Source organism: Cherax quadricarinatus, unplaced genomic scaffold, assembly GCF_038502225.1.
Source record: "Cherax quadricarinatus isolate ZL_2023a unplaced genomic scaffold, ASM3850222v1 Contig2557, whole genome shotgun sequence".
Taxonomy (NCBI): Eukaryota; Metazoa; Arthropoda; class Malacostraca; order Decapoda; family Parastacidae; genus Cherax; species Cherax quadricarinatus.
Window position 1 is genome coordinate 30662 of NW_027197583.1, and position 23831 is coordinate 54492.

The 23831-nt window shown below is 39.0% G+C and overlaps 1 protein-coding gene across 1 annotated transcript; it reads right to left on the minus strand.

The window, feature by feature from the left end:
• Positions 1-1782: 1782 nt before the first annotated feature.
• Positions 1783-23224, minus strand: LOC138851879 (uncharacterized). Its single transcript, XM_070081394.1, has 3 exons — positions 22710-23224; positions 14241-14351; positions 1783-2038 (listed from the first exon to the last, which is right to left on the minus strand). Exons 1-3 carry the CDS (start codon positions 23130-23132, stop codon positions 1919-1921), a joined length of 654 nt encoding a protein of 217 aa, XP_069937495.1. The 5' UTR covers positions 23133-23224; the 3' UTR covers positions 1783-1918.
• Positions 23225-23831: the final 607 nt, after the last annotated feature.

The following is a 23831-nucleotide window of genomic DNA, read 5'->3' on the forward strand; positions in this document are numbered from 1 at the left end:
AGGGGGGATATGAATGAAGTGTATAAATGGAAAACAGGAATAAATAAAGGGGATGTAAATAGCATGCTAAAAATATCTAGCCAAGACAGGACTCGTAGCAATGGTTTTAAGTTGGAAAAATTCAGATTCAGGAAGGATATAGGAAAGCACTGGTTTGGTAATAGAGTTGTGGATGAGTGGAACAAACTCTCGAGTACCGTCATAGAAGCTAAAACGTTGTGTAGTTTTAAAAATAGGTTACATAAAAACATGAGCAGGTGTGAATTGGACATGTAGTAGGTCTGATGCCCAGCTCCTGCCTCAAGTTGATGTGACCTGGACCTGACTAGGCTGACTTAAGCCGGTAGGTGATTTGGACCTGCCTCGCATGGGCCAGTAGGCCTGCTCCAATGTTCTTTCTTTCTTATGTACATGAAATTTACCTACCAGAATATGTCTAGAAAATACCTTAATTGTTCAACAAGAAATAAATATTAAATAAAACACATCAGTTAAATTCACATATGAAAACTTTATTAAAATCTAAAATCAGTATCAACACGTCAGTAATATAATCACTTAATATTAGTAATGTAAACAAAAGAGAGCACGTGTGCTCTCACATATGTAAATATAACACTGATGAACCACAACACGTGTAATACTCATTCAGTCATGTGTCACTAAATATAAGCTAGCAGAGGTTAGAAGAAATTATATTCTGAGCATCTCAAGTCTGGTTCATTCTTGATGTGGCAACACAGAGACAGTAGTGTTATGTGATAATTATGTTTGGTGTGTGTGTTCCTCTCTTTTCTCTCTTCTTTTGCGGGACGTCACGCGCTGGACACGCTTCCTTACCTCAGAGAATCTTTCCCTTTAACCTATGTGTTGCAAGTCTTGCAACAAATAGCTTCTGATGAAGCAAGGAATTGTGAAAGTTTGTATTACACACACACACACACACACACACACACACACACACACACACACACACACACACACACACACACACACACACACACACATATATGCAAAACAACCACTGTGAAAGAGTAGTGAAATTCCAAGCGCATTTCACTATTCTTTCACAGTGGTTGTTTTGCATATTTTAAAATCACCTGTTTACTGTGATCTTATTATTATTATATATATATATATGTATATATATATATATATATATATATATATATATATATATATATATATATATATATATACATGTATATATATATATATATATATATATATATATATATGTATATGTATATATATATATATATATATATATATATATATATATATATATATATATGTATATATATATATATATATATATATATATATATATTCTTAAAAGATATGAGTAAAATGAGGTAAGAGGAAAGTAGGGTGACGAAGATGAGAATGACGTGAGGTGAAATGACGCGAGATTAGCCTGAGGCGAGACTAGGTAAGGTGAAGTGAGGCGAGGGAGACAGGTTTGTGAATCTCCAATATCAGAGACTCGTTACTTTTACCCATCGGATTCTCCAAGTGCTCTAGGTATTGCAGCCTTGCTGGTGCAGATTTTTAATTTAAGCAGAAGACAACCATTGTAGTGCACTTAATGTCTACCTCTCTCATGTTACCAGTATATTTGTTTTTAGCAATCCATCTGCAGTGTGAAGGACTTCGTATGCAGAAGTGTGTAAGTATGGCAGTAACGTGCGCACGTGTGGTACTGGTAGCACGTATGAAGACAAATACCATTACCATAGTGATCTGAAGCAGAATTAATGTACAGAATTTAATAATTTAACTTTCAAAATATGGACAAGTTGTCATCACGTCTACCACAACCACACCACTAGTACAGGCACTAGCACAGGCACTAGCACAGGCACTAGCACAGGCACTAGCACAGGCACTAGAAGAGCACTAAGGCACTAGCACAACACTAGCACACCACCACAGAGCCAGCTATGTTCTCCTGCATGCCATTACTAGTCATCTGGCCTTGGCTGAGGGCTTCCCACCCTCCCTTGGGCGGTGGTTGTTGTCTCTTGAAGAACCCGACCTGAGGGGCACAAGACATAAGTCAGTATCCCGAAATGTTCTTCTGTTTGTTGTAGTGTCTGTTTTTGCTGTAGTGATTGTGGTTATACTGGCTGCATTTGTTGTAGTGGTTGTGTTTATTATAGGAGTTGAGTGAATAGTTATTTTACTGGTGGTAGTCGTGTTTGTTGCAACGGCTGTGTTTGTGGTAGTATATGTTGTTGATTTGCTGTAGTGTTTGTAGTATTGTTTGTTTTAGCAGCTGTGTTCGTTGTAGTGCTTACTGTAATGTTTGTGACTGTTGCAGTGGCTGCTTCTGTTTGTTTATACATTGTGCTCATTTCCCTATTGATATCGTCTGACCTCGCCATTTCCCGTAACCTCTTCCCATTTCTTCCTCAGACCTGTGACTTAGCAGCTTTTAACAGTCGTCATTTTCCTACTGGTGTGGCTCTGTAAGAGCCTCGCTTACATTTTCTCTTTGGATCCGACATCGTTTACAAATTACCTCTCTTTTACTTTTCTCACTCCTTCGTACTTCCTTCCTGTTTTCTAAATCGTCTTCATGTCATCTCTTTCCTTTTCTTTCCTATTCCATTTCTCAATGTATTGTCTGTGGGAAGATTGTCTACCCTCTCTTGTTATCTGCTCTTTCTCTTGTTTTCTACTCTCTCTTGCTTTCTACTCTCTTTTTGTCTATTCTCTCTTGTTTTCTCTTTTGTCTTTTCTGTCTTGTTGTCTGCTATTTCTTATTGTCTCCTATTTCTTATTGTCTACTTTCTTGTTGTCTACCTTCTCTTGTTGTCTACTCTCTTGTTGTCTACCCTCTGTCCTCTCTCTCTTGTTATCAACTCTATCGCTTGTTATATAATCTCCTGTTGTCTACTCTCTCTAGTCTACTTTCTTCTGTTGTCTACTCTTGTTGTTTACTCTTGTTGTTTACTCTTTCTTGTTGTCTACTATTTTGTTGCTCCGGTGACGCCGGTGAGGAGCTCTTGATCCAAGAGGTTTAACCTGAACTCTCCTTCCATTGATAGAACCTGATTGCTTCACCAGGCGCTTTGTGATCCGTACGGGATTAGTGCTCCTTCTATGAATGTCAATAATAATAATAATAATAATAATAATAATAATAAAAATAATAATAGTGAACTTTTCTACAGTATGGCTCTCTACAGTATGGCTCTCTACAGTATGGCTCTCTACAGTATGGCTCTCTACAGTATGGCTCTCTGTGGTATGGCTCCCACACTATGGCTCCTCCTGAAAAGGCCTCCTACAGAGTGGCTCCTTTTCCTGAGTGGCTCCCTTTCCTGAGCGGACTCCGACGACCCCCACCCAGGACCCCCCCCACGACCCCCCCCACGACGCCCACCCACGACCCCCACCCACGACCCCCACCCACAAGCCCCACCCATGACCACACCCATGACCCCACCCACGACCCCCACCCACGACCCCCACCCATGACCCCCACCCACGACCCCCACGATCAAGTTTTTCTCGATATCAAATAATACAAAGACTCCATCTCCTTGGATCAAGTTTTTTTTGGATTCCCCCCTCTGGGGGTAAGCATTCAAATGAACTCCCCCTATGGGGCATGGTACTTTCTCTTACTACAGGTCTAAACAAGTGTGACGTCACCCCACCTGTGTTTACTCGGCGGTCAGTGACGTCACGTGATGACCTCACACACACAGGCTGAATCTTGTCGACTTCCCCCTATGTCAGTGACGTCACGTGATGACCCCACACACAGGCTGAATCTTGTCGAGCAGGCAATAAAATGCAGGATAACACTAATACACAATATTTTTATTTATTTATTATACAACTAATGCATTTCATATATATCCAACAAAAAAAAAATTCATTGAGAAAAGATACAATTCATTGACTAAAATCAACATATTTTTCTCTTGAAGAAATTCTATGCATTTTGTTCTGGATCTTCTTCGTCGTCACCATCCTAGTATTACACATTTCATATACAACATAGGGAAAACATTACACATTTTCACTCTTAACCCAGGATAACCCAAATAATTCCACATTTTTTCGTTAATACCCACAACAATCCACAATTTCTTTACAAAAGATTCACTCTCCTCAAGTCTAGACATTTTTCTCGTTTTAACTATTTCATCAGAAAAAGTCACCACAACACTTACAACTTATAACCACTTTTCGATAAATTCACTAGTCACAATTTTACATATTACGAAGTTAATACGCATCACAAACAGTCACCACAACACTTACAACAACACACACACACACACACACACACACACACACACACACACACGCACACACACACACACACCTCACTTTACTTTGAACACCTTCAAAACACTCTCATAAATCATTTGAACATTTCCAAACAACACTAAAACATTTCCAAGACAACATTTTGAATACTCCCAAATAAGATTTGACATCTCTAATTTATCTACACTTACATATTTCATTAAATTACAACTCATCCCCCAAACTCCTCCCTCATTCTCCAGATTTTTACAACAGTATCACAAAAACTAACTCAGACACTTTACTTTGAACAACACCAAAAACACCATCAATTACCTTTGAATACTCCAAAAACATCATTCGAACACCCCCAAATCACCACTGAATACTCCCAGAACACCTTCATAAATACTCTTGCACATCATTTGAACACCTTCAAAAACACCTTTGAATAGTCTCAAACACCATTTGAGTACTCCCAAATACACCACTGAATACTACTAAAACACCACTGAATACGGTCAAAACACCACCAAAATCACCATAAACTAAGATCAACATCACAGACTAACACCCATTTTCACACAAATCCTCTCAAATCACTATAACCAAGACGATTACCAATTTCTATGAGTACACTCACCTCCAACTAAGATATAACATGAGCGCAAAAAAAAAAAAAAAAAAAAATTGAACGCAAACCAAACACACACGAAAACTTACAACAGATTCACCTCTTTTTTGGTATCTCTAGTTCGACAACAACGCCCACAACCCACAACATAACCACGGCATCACTAGTTCGACAACACATTATAACACCCACAACACCCACAACCCACATCACCCACAACCCACATCACCCACACCCACAACAACACCCACAAACTTATAACATCTTTTTTTGGTATCTCACTTATAACATCTTTTTTTTGGTATCTCTAGTTCGACAACACCCACAACCCACACACCCACACAACAACCCACAACCCACACACACAACAACAACCCACTTATAACATCTTTTTTTGGTATCTCTAGTTCGACAACAATACCCACAACCCACAACACCCACCCACAACTTATAACCACACCCACAACACCCACAACAACACCCACAACAACAACCCACTTATAACATCTTTTTTGGTATCTCTAGTTCGACAACAATACCCACAACCCACAACACCCACAACCCACAACACCCACAACCCACATCACCCACAACAACAACCCACTTATAACATCTTTTCGGTATCTCTAGTTCGACAACAACACCCACAACCCACAACACCCACAACCCACAACACCCCACAACCCACAACACCCACAACAACAACCCACTTATAACATCTTTTTCGATATCTCTAGTTCGACAACAATACCCACAACCCTCATCACTTACCAATTTATTCACAATTTTTCCTCTTTCGATACAAATTTTTCCCCTTCTTTTTATTGAATCTTAAAATGTAATACACATTCCTCCCTACATTACTAAAATTCTAATAAAATCCTCTCCATACCCATCTCCTTGTATCCACATAAATTAATATTATACTCACAACAAGTAATCTCACTACCCAACTACTGCGACATGTTTCTACACACTCCAATCTTTTCCAGTGTATCATAACTTTTCACTTCTATAATTTCTTTTATAATATTCACACATTACCTTTATTTTCAGTAAAATCCCCCCATATTTCATTAAATTTTTAATACAACCCTCCCCATACCCCTCTCCATCTCACCCACATTTCTTCACACCCACTCACCCGTCTCCCAACACACCTCTTCAGAACAAACACAAAAATCACATTTCACATCCATAAATGCATCTCATCACCCATCTCAAATCCACTAAAATCACTGTAACCAAGATATTCACAAAATTCTATGACCAACTAACACACACAGACAACTCACTTTACTTTGAACACCTTCAAAACACTCTCATACATCATCATTTGAGACCACCTTTTCTCAATATCTCTTAAGAAATATTCTCTCATCGACAACCTTTATCATCTCACTACAGAACAACCCACAGATTACTTCGAACACTCTCATAAATCATTTGAATACTCACATAAACACCTTTGGACATTTTCCAAACAACACTGAAACATTTCCAAGTCAACATTTTGATTACTCCCAAATAAGATTTGACATCTCTAATTTATCTACACTTACATATTTCATTAAATTACAACTCATCCCCCAAACTCCTCCCTCATTCTCCAGATTTTTACAACAGTATCACAAAAACTAACTCATACACTTATGTCATGAGACATTACCAACACTAACACACACACACACACACACACACACACACACACACACACACCACACTTTACTTTGTACAACACCAAAAACATCATCAATTACCTTTGATTACTCCAAAAACATCATTTGAACACATTCAAAAACATCATCAAACTCCTTTGAATACTCCCAAAACACCACTGAATACTACCAAAACAGCACCGAATACTGCCCAAACAACACTAAAAATCACCAGAAACTAAGATCAACACCACCAACTAACACCCATTTTATAGAAATCCCCTCAAATCACTATAACCAAGACGATCCCACTCACCTCAGACTATTATATAACATGAGCGCAAAAAAAAAAAAAATTCTCATAAATCATTTGAATACTCACAAAAAACACCTTTGAACATTTCCAAACAACACCGAAACACTTACAACAGGATCACCACCAACTTACACATTTTTTCTCAAACTAAATATTCATACCACATTTATCATTTCTCACCTATGCTACATATCATATTTCTCATCCACATCATCCCTGAAACATCCTTTCTTTTTCATTCCGTATATCTCCTAGAGACGTTTTAACCCCGACGACCCATCACGACGTAGGAGCCAGAGTGTAGTAGGTGGTGTTGGAGTGGTGATGGTTGCTCTGGCTCCTACGTCGTGATTGGTCGTCGGTGTTAAAACATCTCTAGGTGATATACGGATGAATAAGGAAGGATGTTTTAGGGATGATGTGGATGAGAAATATGATATGTAACATAGGTGAGAAATGATAAATGTGGTATGAATATTTAGTTTGAGAAAAAATGTGTAAAACAGTTTTATTTTTTGATGATTATAACAAATTTGGTGGGTAAATTGTATTAATATTTTTAGTTGATGAATAGTTAACATGAACTTAGTAAAGTGATTGTGTATTAGTTGGAGGTGTGTGACTTAGTTCTGGTAATGTCTCATGACATGGTAAATTTTTTTGTGCTTATGTCTTATATTTATTGTCAATATGTCAAGTATAGGTTTTGGTGTATGTCTTAGTTATGATGTGTATGTCTTAGTTGGAGGTGAATGTCTTAGATTTGGTGTGTATGTCTCATGTCTTAAATTTGTGATTGAAATGTATAAGTTGTGGGTGTGTGTATTATTTTTTTTTTCGGTGATGGTGATATGTTATAGTGCTCATGTTATGTTATAGATGTTGGTGGAAGTGTCGTGGTATTTTTGTGTATATCTTATTTTTGTGCGAATGTTTAAAAAAATAAGTGTTTTCAGTGATCATAGTAGTTTTGAGATGCATGATCTTAGATTTTTGGTGATCTTGGTGATGAGTGTTGATAGATGATGGTAAACATGATATGGAATTGGTGATCGTGATTTTTGTGTGAATGATTATAAAAATGAGTGTTTTCTGTGATATTAGTGGTGGGGTCATAAAATCTGGTAATCGTCTTGGTTATAGTGTTCTTAGATATTGTGGGTACAACAGGTTGAAACAAGGTGGGTTGGGTGTGATGTTACTGACCACCAAGTAAACACAGATGGGAGTGTGACGTCACTGGAGGTGACCTCGCCGGTCCTGTGAGGTGTGACATCGTGTGTTGGTGGTAGTGAGGTGAGTGCGCTTAGATATTGTCAAATATGATTTTTTTGTGTGAATGTTTATAAAAAATGAGTGTTTTCTGTGATATTAGTGATTTTTGAGGTAAGTGAACATGGGTGATTGTTGTTGGTGGTTGTCTTAGATTTATGTGTGTACAAGATATGTTTTCAGTTGATGGTGATCATGTACTAAGTGTTTGTGTATTAGGTTTGTGTTCAAGTTTTTCTTTTTTTTTTTTGCGCCCATGGGGAGGGAGTTCTTGGTTATAGTGATTTGAGGGAATTTCTATAAAATGGGTGTTAGCTGGTGATGCTAAACTTAGTTTCTGGTGATTTTGACGGTGTTTTGGTAGTATTCAGTGGTGATTTGGTAGTAATCAGTAGTGTTTTGGGAGTATTCGGAGGTGTTTGATGGTGTTTTTGAAGGTGTTCAAATGATGTGCAGAGTATTTTTTGAAGATGTTCAGTGGTGTTTTGGTGATGTTCAGAGTTGGTTCAAAGTTAGTCAGTGTGTTAGTTGTGGTAATGTCTCATGTCATAAGTGTATGAGTTAGTTTTTTTTTTTTTTGTTAATGTTGAAAAGTCTGGAGAATGAGGGAGGAGTTTGGTGAATGAGATGTAATTTCGGTTAATGAAATGTGTAAGTGTGAATGAGAATGTAAATTGGTGGTGAGTTAGAGAAGACAAAATGTTATGTGATCTTAGTAAAAGTATAGATAGTTTTAGTGATCTTCGTTATGATGATGTTTTAAGAGAATGTGTACAAAAATGTGTGATCTTAGTGGTGGGGTTATAGAATTTGGTAAACGTCTTGATTGTGGTGATCTTAGATATTGGAGATATAACAGGTTGAAACAAGTAGCTTCCTCTCAATAAGTTAAATGAAGTAAAAGTGGGGTGTGACGTCGTCAAGTAAACACAGGATGGAGTGTGATGTCATGGGAGGTATCCCTATCTGTGCTGGTATGTGTTGGTGGTAGTGAGAGGAGTGTATTAGATATTGTATGGAGTTGGTGATTGTGATTTTTTGTGCGAATGTTTATAAAAATGAGTGGTCATTGATGATAGTTGATGGATGTCTTAGTTTTTTTTTTTTTTTTTTTGGTGTGTGTACATGTTATGTTTTCAGTTGGTGGTGATCCTGCTGTAAGTGTTTCGGTGTTGTTTGGAAATGTTCAAAGGTGTTTTTTGTGAGTATTCAAAACATTTATGAGAATTTTTTTTTTTTTTTTTTTTCGCTCATGTTATATAATAGTCTGAGGTGAGTGGGATCGTCTTGGTTATAGTGATTTGAGGGGATTTCTATAAAATGGGTGTTAGTTGGTGGTGTTGATCTTAGTTTCTGGTGATTTTTAGTGTTGTTTGGGCAGTATTCGGTGCTGTTTTGGTAGTATTCAGTGGTGTTTTGGGAGTATTCAAAGGAGTTTGATGATGTTTTTGAATGTGTTCAAATGATGTTTTTGGAGTAATCAAAGGTAATTGATGATGTTTTTGGTGTTGTACAAAGTAAAGTGTGGTGTGTGTGTGTGTGTGTGTGTGAGTGTGTGTGTGTTAGTGTTGGTAATGTCTCATGTCATAAGTGTATGAGTTAGTTTTTGTGATACTCTTGTAAAGTCTGGAGACTGAGGGAGTTGTATTGTGGATGAGTTGTAATTTAATGAAATATGTAAGTGTAGATAAATTAGAGATGTCAAATCTTATTTGGGAGTAATCAAAATGTTGACTTGGAAATGTTTCAGTGTTGTTTGGAAAATGTCCAAAGGTGTTTATGTGAGTATTCAAATGATTTATGAGAGTGTTCGAAGTAATCTGTGGGTTGTTCTGTAGTGAGATGATAAAGGTTGTCGATGAGAGAATATTTCTTAAGAGATATTGAGAAAAGGTGGTCTCAAATGATGATGTATGAGAGTGTTTTGAAGGTGTTCAAAGTAAAGTGAGTTGTCTGTGTGTGTTAGTTGGTCATAGAATTTTGTGAATATCTTGGTTACAGTGATTTTAGTGGATTTGAGATGGGTGATGAGATGCATTTATGGATGTGAAATGTGATTTTTGTGTTTGTTCTGAAGAGGTGTGTTGGGAGACGGGTGAGTGGATGTGAAGAAATGTGGGTGAGATGGAGAGGGGTATGGGGAGGGTTGTATTAAAAATTTAATGAAATATGGGGGGATTTTACTGAAAATAAAGGTAATGTGTGAATATTATAAAAGAAATTATAGAAGTGAAAAGTTATGATACACTGGAAAAGATTGGAGTGTGTAGAAACATGTCGCAGTAGTTGGGTAGTGAGATTACTTGTTGTGAGTATAATATTAATTTATGTGGATACAAGGAGATGGGTATGGAGAGGATTTTATTAGAATTTTAGTAATGTAGGGAGGAATGTGTATTACATTTTAAGATTCAATAAAAAGAAGGGGAAAAATTTGTATCGAAAGAGGAAAAATTGTGAATAAATTGGTAAGTGATGAGGGTTGTGGGTATTGTTGTCGAACTAGAGATATCGAAAAAGATGTTATAAGTGGGTTGTTGTTGTGGGTGTTGTGGGTTGTGGGGTGTTGTGGGTGTTGTGGGTTGTGGGTGTTGTTGTCGAACTAGAGATACCGAAAAGATGTTATAAGTGGGTTGTTGTTGTGGGTGATGTGGGTTGTTGTTGTGGGTGATGTGGGTTGTGGGTGATGTGGGTTGTGGGTGTTGTTGTCGAACTAGAGATACCAAAAAAGATGTTATAAGTGGGTTGTTGTTATGGGTGTTGTGGGTTGTGGGTGTTGTTGTCGAACTAGACATACCAAAAAAGATGTTATAAGTGGGTTGTTGTTGTGGGTGTTGTGGGTTGAGGGTGTTGTGGGTTGTGGGTTGTGGGTGTTGTGGGTTGTGGGTGTTGTTGTCGAACTAGAGATACCAAAAAGATCTTATAAGTTGTGGGTGTTGTGGGGTGTGGGTGATGTGGGTTGTGGGATGTGGGTGATGTGGGTTGTGGGTGTTGTTGTCGAACTAGAGATACCGAAAAAGAGGTGATTCTGTTGTAAGTGTTCGTGTGTGTTTGGTTTGTGTTCATGTTTTTTGCGCTCATGTTATATCTTAGTTGGAGGTGAGTGTACTCATAGAAATTGGTAATCGTCTTGGTTATAGTGATTTGAGGGGATTTGTGTGAAAATGGGTGTTAGTCTGTGATGTTGATCTTAGTTTATGGTGATTTTGGTGGTGTTTTGACTGTATTCAGTGGTGTTTTAGTAGTATTCAGTGGTGTATTTGGGAGTACTCAAATGGTGTTTGAGACTATTCAAAGGTGTTTTTGAAGGTGTTCAAATGATGTGCAAGAGTATTTATGAAGGTGTTCTGGGAGTATTCAGTGGTGATTTGGGGGTGTTCGAATGATGTTTTTGGAGTATTCAAAGGTAATTGATGGTGTTTTTGGTGTTGTTCAAAGTAAAGTGTCTGAGTTAGTTTTTGTGATACTGTTGTAAAAATCTGGAGAATGAGGGAGGAGTTTGGGGGATGAGTTGTAATTTAATGAAATATGTAAGTGTAGATAAATTAGAGATGTCAAATCTTATTTGGGAGTATTCAAAATGATATTTTGGAAGTGTTTCAGTGTTGTTTGGAAATGTTCAAAGGTATTTTTGTGAGTATTCAAATGATTTATGAGAGTGTTTTGAAGGTGTTCAAAGTAAAGTGAGGTGTGTGTGTGTGTGTGTGTGTGTGTGTGTGTGTGTGTGTGTGTGTGTGTGTGTGTGCGTATTAACTTCGTAATATGTAAAATTGTGACTAGTGAATTTATCGAAAAGTGGTTATAAGTTGTAAGTGTTGTGGTGACTTTTTCTGATGAAATAGTTAAAACGAGAAAAATTGTGGGTTGAAGGTTACTTCGTGGGGGAGTGACCTGAGATGTTATCTGAGATCGGTCAGTTAAGATTCGCCGGACTTTTTCTGATGAAATAGTTAAAACGAGAAAAATGTCTAGACTTGAGGAGAGTGAATCTTTTGTAAAGAAATTGTGGATTGTTGTGGGTATTAACGAAAAAATGTGGAATTATTTGGGTTATCCTGGGTTAAGAGTGAAAATGTGTAATGTTTTCCCTATGTTGTATATGAAATGTGTAATACTGAGATGGTGACGACGAAGAAGATCCAGAACAAAATGCACAGAATTTCTTCAAGAGAAAAATATGTTGATTTTAGTCAATGAATTGTACCTTTTTTCAATGAATTTTTTTTGTTGGATGTATATGAAATGCATTGGTTGTATAATAAATAAATGAAAATATTGTGTATTAGTGTTATCCTGCATTTTATTGTCTGCTCGACAAGATTCAGCCTGTGTGTGTGTGGTCATCACGTGACGTCACTGACATAGGGGGAAGTCGACAAGATTCAGCCTGTGTGTGTGAGGTCATCACGTGACGTCACTGACCGCCGAGTAAACACAGGTGGGGTGACGTCACACTTGTTTAGACCTGTAGTAAGAGAAAGTACCATGCCCCATAGGGGGAGTTCATTTGAATGCTTACCCCCAGAGGGGGGAATCCAAAAAAACTTGATCCAAGGAGATGGAGTCTTTGGAGATCGAGAAAAACTTGATCCAAGGAGATGGAGGTAGGACATACCACTTAGCTCTGGGACAAGTCTTGTTGCAAACATCTGCACTTCTGTAATTTCTTGACTTGCTTGGCCAGGTGTGGGTTCCATACTATTGCTGCATACCCAATATGGGCCTGATGTACATAGTGTACAGGGACTTATATGATTCCTTACTCAGGTATCGAAACGCTATTCGTAGATTTGCCAGGCACCCATATGCTGCAGCAGTTATTTGGTTGAGGTGAGCCTCAGAAGATGTGCTCGATATGATACTCATCCCAAGATCCTTTTCCTTGAGTAAGGTTTACAGCCTTTGGCCCCTTAGCCTATACTCTGTCTGTAGTCTTCTTTGACCTTCCCCAGTCTTGGTGACTTTGCACTCTTTGGAGTTAAACTCTTGGCAGGAGCCAGTTGTTGGACCATGCTTGCAGCCTGTCCAGATCCCTTTATAGTCCTACCTGATCCTCATCCACTTGAATTCTTCGCATTTGCTTCACATTGTCAGCAAACAGGAACACCTTTGAATCTAACCATTCCGTCATGTCATTCACATGATGGAAGCAGCACAAGCCTTAGGACTGACCGTTGTGGAACCTCGCTCGTTACATGCGCCCACTCTTCTGACACCTCGTTGTTTCCTTCTCGTCAGGTATTCCCTGATCCATTGCAGTTCCTTTCCTGTTATACTTGCCTGCTCCTCAAGCATTAATCTCATGTGTGGAACTGTACTGAAAACCTTCTATCAGTACCAGAAAACGCAGTGTACCCATCCCTCTCTCCTGCCTTGCTTCTGTCATTTTTATCTTAAAACTCCAGTAGGTTTGTGACACAGGACTTACCCTCCCTGAAAGTGTGATGGTTCTCATGTATAAGCTTATTCCATGGCTTCTCCATGGCTTTGTGCACTATAGATGTCAGTGAAATTGGTATGTAGTTTAATGCTACCTGTCTGTCTCCTTTCTTAAAGACTGGGACTACATTTGCTATCTTCCATATTTCAGGTACTTGCTATGTTTCGATTGATTTGTTGATGATTGTTGTTAGTGGCACACACAATGCCTCTGCTTCCACTCACAGGACCCATGGAGAGATGTTTTTGGGTCCGACAGCTTTTGAGGTATCTAGTTCACTTATGAGCCTCTTCACCTCCTTGGTTGTAGGTCCAATACTTGTTGGTGTACCCTACCATCCCTGTTTGCTGGAGTCCTTTCTATCTCCACTGAAAATACTTCCTGAAATCTCATGTTGAGTTCTTCAGATATTTCTTGATCGTTTCTTGTGTGTGTGTGTGTGTGTGTGTGTGTGTGTGTGTGTGTGTGTGTGTGTGTGTACTCAAGTATGTATACTTGCCTATTGTAGAATATGAGTAGAGGTGGTAGGAGATGAGTAATGAGGGATGGGAAAGGGGTACAGAGAGAAGAAAGAGAGGGGGGAGGGGTGAAAAAGAGAGAGAGAGAGAGAAAGAGAAGGGAAGGAGGGGGGGGAATAGAGGAGGTACTCACCTTGTAGAGAATAGCAGATAATATGATAATCAACATAACAGCGCCGATAACAGCAAGGAACAGCCTCCAGAAACCTAGTGCCTTCAGGGACTCCAGGCCAGTCTGTCCCTCCTGCCATACACAACACGGGGGTTAAATACCACATAACACGGAGTTAAATACACAACATGGGGTTAAATGTCTCAGATGACCAAAACTTTAAAATATATGATTAACTAAGGATATTAAATGATTATAAATGATCAATATTGATGTTAGATGACTAATATTGACATTAGTTGACTAATATTGATGTTAATTGACTAATATTGATATTAACTGACTAATATTGATGTTAACTGACTAATATTGATGTTAATTAACTAATACTGATGTTAATTGATTAATATTGATGTTAATATTGATGTGAATATTGATGTTAATTGACTAATATTGATATTAAGTGACTAATATTGATGTAATTGACTAATATTAATATTGACTAATATTGATGCAATTGACTAATATTGATAATAATTGACTAATACTGATGCTAATTTACTAATATTGATGTTAACTGAGTAATATTGATGAAATTGACTAATACTGATATTAATTGACTAACATTGATGTTAATTGAATAATACTGATTTTAACTAACTAATATTGATGTTAATTGACTAATATTGATATTAACTGCTAATATTGATATTAATTGACTAATATTTATATAAAATTTAATAATATTGATGTTAATTGACTAATATTGATATTAACTAACTAATATTGGTATTAATTGATTAATATTGATATAAATTGAGTAATATTGGTGTTAATTGTCTAATACTGATATTAACTGATTAATATTGATATTAATTTACTAATATTGATATTAATTAACTAAAATTTATATTAACTGACTAATATTGATATTGGTTCACTAATACTGATGTTAGTTGATCAATATTGATATTGATTGAATAAGGTCGTTAATAAATAGCAATGGCAATAATAATTTACAAAATCTGGATATTTAAATGATTCACGTTTTGGAATTAATAGATAAATATAGAGGATAAATTACGAAATATTAGATTAACTTACGAAACATTAGAATAAATTGCCAAATTAAATAACCAAATATTGAAGTTAAATGACCAAATATTGAAGTTAAATGACCAAATATTGAAGTTAAATGACCAAATATTGAAGTTAAATGACCAAATATTGAAGTTAAATGACCAAATATTGAAGTTAAATGACCAAATATTGAAGTTAAATGACCAAATATTGAAGTTAAATGACCAAATATTGAAGTTAAATGACCAAATATTGAAGTTAAATGACCAAATATTGAAGTTAAATGACCAAATATTAAAGTTAAATGACCAAATATTGATATTATTAACTGACCAAATATTGGTATTAAAGGAACAAATACTGACATTAAGTGACCAGATATTGACGCTAATTAACATTAATGAAAAAATTAACGTTAAATAACATGATTATACAATATTGAAATTAAATATATATATATATATATATATTTTTTTTTTTTTTTTTTTTATTATCACACCGGCCGATTCCCACCAAGGCAGGGTGGCCCGAAAAAGAAAAACTTTCACCATCATTCACTCCATCACTGTCTTGCCAGAAGGGTGCTTTACACTACAGTTTTTAAACTGCAACATTAACACCCCTCCTTCAGAGTGCAGGCACTGTACTTCCCATCTCCAGGACTCAAGTCCGGCCTGCCGGTTTCCCTGAATCCCTTCATAAATGTTACTTTGCTCACACTCCAACAGCACGTCAAGTATTAAAAAACCATTTGTCTCCATTCACTCCTATCAAACACGCTCACGCATGCCTGCTGGAAGTCCAAGCCCCTCGCACACAAAACCTCCTTTACCCCCTCCCTCCAACCCTTCCTAGGCCGACCCCTACCCCGCCTTCCTTCCACTACAGACTGATACACTCTTGAAGTCATTCTGTTTCGCTCCATTCTCTCTACATGTCCGAACCACCTCAACAACCCTTCCTCAGCCCTCTGGACAACAGTTTTGGTAATCCCGCACCTCCTCCTAACTTCCAAACTACGAATTCTCTGCATTATATTCACACCACACATTGCCCTCAGACATGACATCTCCACTGCCTCCAGCCTTCTCCTCGCTGCAACATTCATCACCCACGCTTCACACCCATATAAGAGCGTTGGTAAAACTATACTCTCATACATTCCCCTCTTTGCCTCCAAGGACAAAGTTCTTTGTCTCCACAGACTCCTAAGTGCACCACTCACTCTTTTTCCCTCATCAATTCTATGATTCACCTCATCTTTCATAGACCCATCCGCTGACACGTCCACTCCCAAATATCTGAATACATTCACCTCCTCCATACTCTCTCCCTCCAATCTGATATTCAATCTTTCATCATCTAATCTTTTTGTTATCCTCATAACCTTACTCTTTCCTGTATTCACCTTTAATTTTCTTCTTTTGCACACCCTACCAAATTCATCCACCAATCTCTGCAGCTTCTCTTCAGAATCTCCCAAGAGCACAGTGTCATCAGCAAAGAGCAGCTGTGACAACTCCCACTTTGTGTGTGATTCTTTATCTTTTAACTCCACGCCTCTTGCCAAGACCCTCGCATTTACTTCTCTTACAACCCCATCTATAAATATATTAAACAACCACGGTGACATCACACATCCTTGTCTAAGGCCTACTTTTACTGGGAAAAAATTTCCCTCTTTCCTACATACTCTAACTTGAGCCTCACTATCCTCGTAAAAACTCTTCACTGCTTTCAGTAACCTACCTCCTACACCATACACTTGCAACATCTGCCACATTGCCCCCCTATCCACCCTGTCATACGCCTTTTCCAAATCCATAAATGCCACAAAGACCTCTTTAGCCTTATCTAAATACTGTTCACTTATATGTTTCACTGTAAACACCTGGTCCACACACCCCCTACCTTTCCTAAAGCCTCCTTGTTCATCTGCTATCCTATTCTCCGTCTTACTCTTAATTCTTTCAATTATAACTCTACCATACACTTTACCAGGTACACTCAACAGACTTATCCCCCTATAATTTTTGCACTCTCTTTTATCCCCTTTGCCTTTATACAAAGGAACTATGCATGCTCTCTGCCAATCCCTAGGTACCTTACCCTCTTCCATACATTTATTAAACAATTGCACCAACCACTCCAAAACTATATCCCCACCTGCTTTTAACATTTCTATCTTTATCCCATCAATCCCGGCTGCCTTACCCCCTTTCATTTTACCTACTGCCTCACGAACTTCCCCCACACTCACAACTGGCTCTTCCTCACTCCTACAAGATGTTATTCCTCCTTGCCCTATACACGAAATCACAGCTTCCCTATCTTCATCAACATTTAACAATTCCTCAAAATATTCCCTCCATCTTCCCAATACCTCTAACTCTCCATTTAATAACTCTCCTCTCCTATTTTTAACTGACAAATCCATTTGTTCTCTAGGCTTTCTTAACTTGTTAATCTCACTCCAAAACTTTTTCTTATTTTCAACAAAATTTGTTGATAACATCTCACCCACTCTCTCATTTGCTCTATATATATATATATATATATATATATATATATATATATATATATATATATATATATATATATATATATATATATATATATATAGGTGTAAATGGGACCCATAGCCTCGGAAAGGGATAAAAAGGCTTTAAGGAAGAATATTTGGATTTCTTCCTGAAGCCGTTTGAATACTCCACTTCCCCTACCACCCCATCTTTTAATATATTTTTTTTACCAATAGCAATATTTTATTACATAATATGGTACAGAAGATTTAAGAGATACATTGTTGATATAAAGGTGGCATATACGGTACATGTTGTTATGTGTGTATCACCGATTATAAGGCGAAAATCTCATCCAGCTCCTCAGAGCTGGGGCGTGTGCCCAAAATACAGCAGGCATTACCCCTTTGAACAGCCGCACTGAGTCGCTGGAACAGAAAACTAGCTGCCCTGGGATCCCTAGTTACCCTGATGAGTCTTTTTCCCAGCTCCTTAAGGAATTTAGATGCACTCTTTCCCCATGAGCCAAGGGTCTCTGAGCCTATGGGAACAAACATATAATGATGGGCAAGTTCTCCATATTTTCTAGACTTTTGGGACTCCCTGAAGCTGGCAGCTGCCCCTCCTTCCTCCCTGGTGTATTGGAGATAGGTATCAGCCAAGGTAGATGCACATGTATAGTCCCACACCACCTGCTTCCCATCTGTCCAGGCTTGAAGGGTGATACCATCTGGACGCTTCTGGCTGCCATCAGATCTGCATAGTTGGGGTGGCTCCCTTACTGCTGGGCATCCGGCTGTTGTGAGGCTCCTCTTGATAATGTTATTAACCTCCTCATGTCTTGCAATCTTTCCCTCGGATTTACGGCACACAAGACTATGGTACCCGAACCGGTCTGCTGCTTCACTGCCACAAATACACCTGTGATCGGCGAGAATAGGGGCGGCAAGTCGAAGGGCAACACCAATGCGGATATTCTGTGGATCGAGGCGTGTGCCAAGGCAGAAGATGGGAACAGCCAACAAAAAGTCCCCTGCATGAGGAGCTCTCATTGCCAGGAGGCGGGCTCTAACCTTCCCTGACACATTCTGAAGCATTGTTGAGGCTATATTCTCCACTATTGGTTCATCCCAGTGCGACTGTTTGTAGTTGATGGGGGAGCAGGTCTGGTTTCAAAGCCCGTTAGATTATCCCAGATCATGACTCCGTCAATGAAATTTAGGTCCTGGACTCCAATCTTGTCCCTAAGATGTTCAGGGAGAATCGCTGCTACAAGCCCTCTGGATGCAATACATGAGGACAGAAAAGCAGGTAGTGCAATCTGTGATGACTTGCAGACACCAATGCTTCCTAGTATAACTGGAAGTGTAGCTTGATCCCACTGTCCATCTTCTAGAGTAAGGTTAAGCACTTCTGTAAAAATCTGCCTCAGGATACTGTCATATTCGTGCAGTATGTGGTTATCATATGAAGGTGCACATCTTAGGAAATATGTCAACCTGGGCAGACTCAAGCACTTTTTGAGAAGGTACAAGGCATCGTGGGTGTCAAGATTGCCTATTCGTTGTTCCATTCTCCTGAACTCTTCCATTTTCTTCCTGAGAATTGTGTCAATGGCACTGCTTCCCAGAGGTGCTCCAAGCAAGACGCTATTTGTGGGGGCAATGACTGCTGCTTCTGGAGTTTTGATATTTCCTGTCCCCGTGTCATTACCTGTGTAAGGTCATGTAGGAGGGACTCCTTTGTACCTGCTAGTGTGCCATCATCTAGGAACCAGATGTTTAGCCCGCTGGTCAGTCTGACTGTGATTTCCCTAACTGCTATACAGAAGAGAAAGCGAAAATCACATGACGCTCTAACCCACATGACCACACAATCCTACAAGAATCAAGCACCCAGCAGAGCTAGGTGTTCTCCCTTGATCCGAAGACATACGTAACACACGTAAGCAAACACTAGGACATATTTATTAGAAAATGTTTCGGTCCTGGAACCTTGATTACTTCTAACAAACAGGCGGAGAGTGAGGTGTCAGTGACTCATGGTGACCTGAAGTATGCCATATTGGGATGAGGACGGGTAGACGATGAGATCATGTGACTCCTGTGTTGTTGGGTAGGTGGTGCTTTGCCTAGTTGAGAATCATGTATGCTAATGTCGTAGAAATTTTGTGGTTTCCAGTGTTACATTCTATTGTGTCGGTGACAGCGAGGCTTCTAGACACCGTCGGCTTCTAAGGTTTTGTTCAGTGAGAGCGAGTTGTACCTCATCCCAGTTCATCAAATGCCCAGTGGAGTCTCTGTGGAGGACACAGGTGTACCTGAAGTCGTCTCTGTTTCTGGCATTTAGATGCTCGTTCAGACCGAGCGCAAGATCTCTGCCTGTTTCGCCTACATATTTCTTGGGAGAGAATCCACAGGGGGTGGTGTAGACGCCTGCTGTGAGTGTTAGTAGTGTGGGGCTGCGTTTCGTAGGTAGGTCTTTAATAGATGATGTGTTTATGGAAGAAACATTTACGTTACTCTTAGTAAGTGCTTGGCGAGTATTCGGGACAGCATCACCACATGGGAGCACTATGAACTGCTTAGAGGGCTGTTCCATGGGCGGTTTGTTGAGGATAGCTTGTGCCCTGAGTCTGCAATCCCGGATGAAGAAAGGGGGAAACTGAAGACGAATAAAGGCTTGTGTTATGTCGATACATTCTTCTTCAAGAAAACAAGGGCTGGAGATGCGAAGAGCCCTCAAGAAAAAGAAAATGAGCACTCCTCTTTTAGTGCGGGTGTCTTGGTGTGAATAGAAGTGTATGAGATCAGCCTTGTTGATAGGTAGGGTATGTAAAAAACGAAAATTAAAAGTGAATACAGGAAAGAGTAAAGTTATGAGGATAACAAAAAGATTAGGTGATGAAAGATTGGATATCAGATTGGAGGGAGAGAGTATGGAGGAAGTGAATGTATTCAGATATTTGGGAGTGGACGTGTCAGCGGATGGATCTATGAAAGATGAGGTGAATCATAGAATTGATGATGGGAAAAGGGTGAGTGGTGCACTTAGGAGTCTGTGGAGACAAAGAACTTTGTCCTTGGAGGCAAAGAGGGGAATGTATGAGAGTATAGTTTTACCAACGCTCTTATATGGGTGTGAAGCATGGGTGATGAATGTTGCAACGAGGAGAAGGCTGGAGGCAGTGGAGATGTCATGTCTGAGAGCAATGTGTGGTGTGAATATAATGCAGAGAATTCGTAGTTTGGAAGTTAGGAGGAGGTGCGGGATTACCAAAACTGTTTTCCAGAGGGCTGAGGAAGGGTTGTTGAGGTGGTTCGGACATGTAGAGAGAATGGAGCGAAACAGAATTACTTCAAGAGTGTATCAGTCTGTAGTGGAAGGAAGGCGGGGTAGGAGTCGGCCAAGGAAAGGTTGGAGGGGGGGGGGTAAAGGAGGTTTTGTGTGCGAGGGGCTTGGACTTCCAGCAGGCATGCGTGAGCGTGTTTGATAGGAATGAATGAAGACAAATGGTTTTTAATACTTGACGTGCTGTTGGAGTGTGAGCAAAGTAACATTTATGAAGGGTTTCAGGGAAACCGGCAGGCCGGACTTGAGTCCTGGAGATGGGAAGTACAGTGCCTGCACTCTGAAGGAGGGGTGTTAATGTTGCAGTTTAAAAACTGTAGTGTAAAGCACCCTTCTGGCAAGACAGTGATGGAGTGAATAATGGTGAAAGTTTTTCTTTTTCGGGCCACCCTGCCTTGGTGGGAATCGGCCAGTGTGTTAATAATAATAATAATAATAATAATATATACATATATATATATATATATATATATATATATATATATATATATATATATATATATATATATATATATATATATATATTAAGATTTCAAATTGAACTTAAAGGCAGAGTTTTTATGTCTTAGGTAATGTCTAAGTCAGTTGCTTCATTATCTGTTTAAATGCTGAGGTGGAAGGAAATATGTAAGCGCTCAACCCACACGTCGGAAACTCCAATTGCAAATGTATTCCAAGATTATTAGTTTAAAAATTAGGAATAAATACCAAAGATTGTTAATAAATGGTAAGATATTACTTTAAATATAGAGAATAAATTCCAAAAATATTTCTTTAAATGCTTATAATAAGCTCCAGAAGTTTTACTTTAAATACCTTGAATAAATGCCAGCAAAATTACTTTAAATAACATCAATAATTACCAAGAGCATTAATCTAGAAATCTAGCATAAATAACCAATTTATAATTTTAAATGATTAGAATAAATACAGAGAAAGTATTAATCTCAACATTTAACGTTTATATTCGTTTAATAAATAAATAATAAATAAATAAACTTCTGCATTAATTACTACTATTTTCACAATTTAGGAGAGAGCACTAAACCCGTATTGGCCATAAAGCGGCTGGGAAGTGGGAAGCAGGAAGGTTCGACCGCGAGTGGATGAAAGGCAGCTCCGGCTCCTGGGCTTAAGAACCTTCAGCCGGAGGTGTCAAGGCTGTCTTTCCCCTTCTTACTTTCAGCAGTACCTTCCAGGTGCTAAGATGCCGGCAAGGGGCTCTTGATCCAAGTAACTGGAGCTATCCTTCCCCATCCAATAATAATAATAATAATAATCTTTTATTACTGTCTTCGTTTTCCCATGCTCTCTCTCTCTCTCTCTCTCTCTCTCTCTCTCTCTCTCTCTTTCTTGTTTCTCATTCCTTCTTTTTTTTCTTGCTGTTGTTCTCATCTTCACTACTCTTCCGTACTCCTCCACCTCTTGCCCTTCCTCTTGAAGTTTCCCATTGCATTTTTCCATTTACCTATCGTAACTATCTCCCACTATTCCTCATTCTCTCTCTCTCTCTCTCTCTCTCTCTCTCTCTACTTACGTTCCTCTCGATAATAGTAATTTCCGTCAGCGCTCTGAAGATAAAGTCATTTAAGGATATTCCGCTGTTCCTTCCGTCTTTGGGGATGTTGTTGTCGTCTTGGAAGTCTCTCTGGTAGCTCTGCGTCGTGTTCTGAACTCTGGTGTCGTGTCCTGTGGCGTTTTTACCGTTGTTGGAGGCCATCTCGCTGTCTTCAGTCACATCTATGTCGTTCTGGGAGGTGATGGTGACGCTCTCGGTGGCGTTTAGGAAGCTGCCGTCAAGTTCGGTGATGTTTCGGGTGTCCCGGACGGCAATGTCGTCGTTTCCGGCGATATTTTGATCATCAGTCGTGGCACTGTGGAGGGGGTCGTCCAGGGCCATCGCCATGCCAGTGACGTTTTCTGTAGTCACCTCGCCGAGAGCCCCACTGCCTGTCGTCATCGAGTTGTAATAGTCGTCCTTGGGGTTCTGGTCGTCCTTGGAGACCTGGTCATCGTTTCTGGTGTCCTGTTCGCCGTCTTTTGAGGCCTGGTCGCCATATATATATATATATATATATATATATATATATATATATATATATATATATATATATATATATATATATATATATATATATATATATATATATATATATATATATATATATATTAACAAGTCGGCCGTCTCCCACCGAGGCAGGGTGACCCAAAAAGAAAGAAAATCCCCAAAAAGAAAATACTTTCATCATCATTCAACACTTTCACCTCACTCATACATAATCACTGTTTTTGCAGAGGTGCTCAGAACACAACAGTTTAGAAGCATATACGTATAAAGATACACAACATATCCCTCCAAACTGCCAATATCCCAAACCCCTCCTTTAAAGTGCAGGCATTGTACTTCCCATTTCCAGGACTCAAGTCCGGCTATATAAAAATAACCGGTTTCCCTGAATCCCTTCACTAAATATTACCCTGCTCACACTCCAACAGCTCGTCAGGTCCCAAATACCATTCGTCTCCATTCACTCCTATCTAACACGCTCACGCATGCTTGCTGGAAGTCCAAGCCCCTCGCCCACAAAACCTCCTTTACCCCCTCCCTCCAACCTTTTCGGGGACGTCCCCTACCCCGCCTTCCTTCCCCTACAGATTT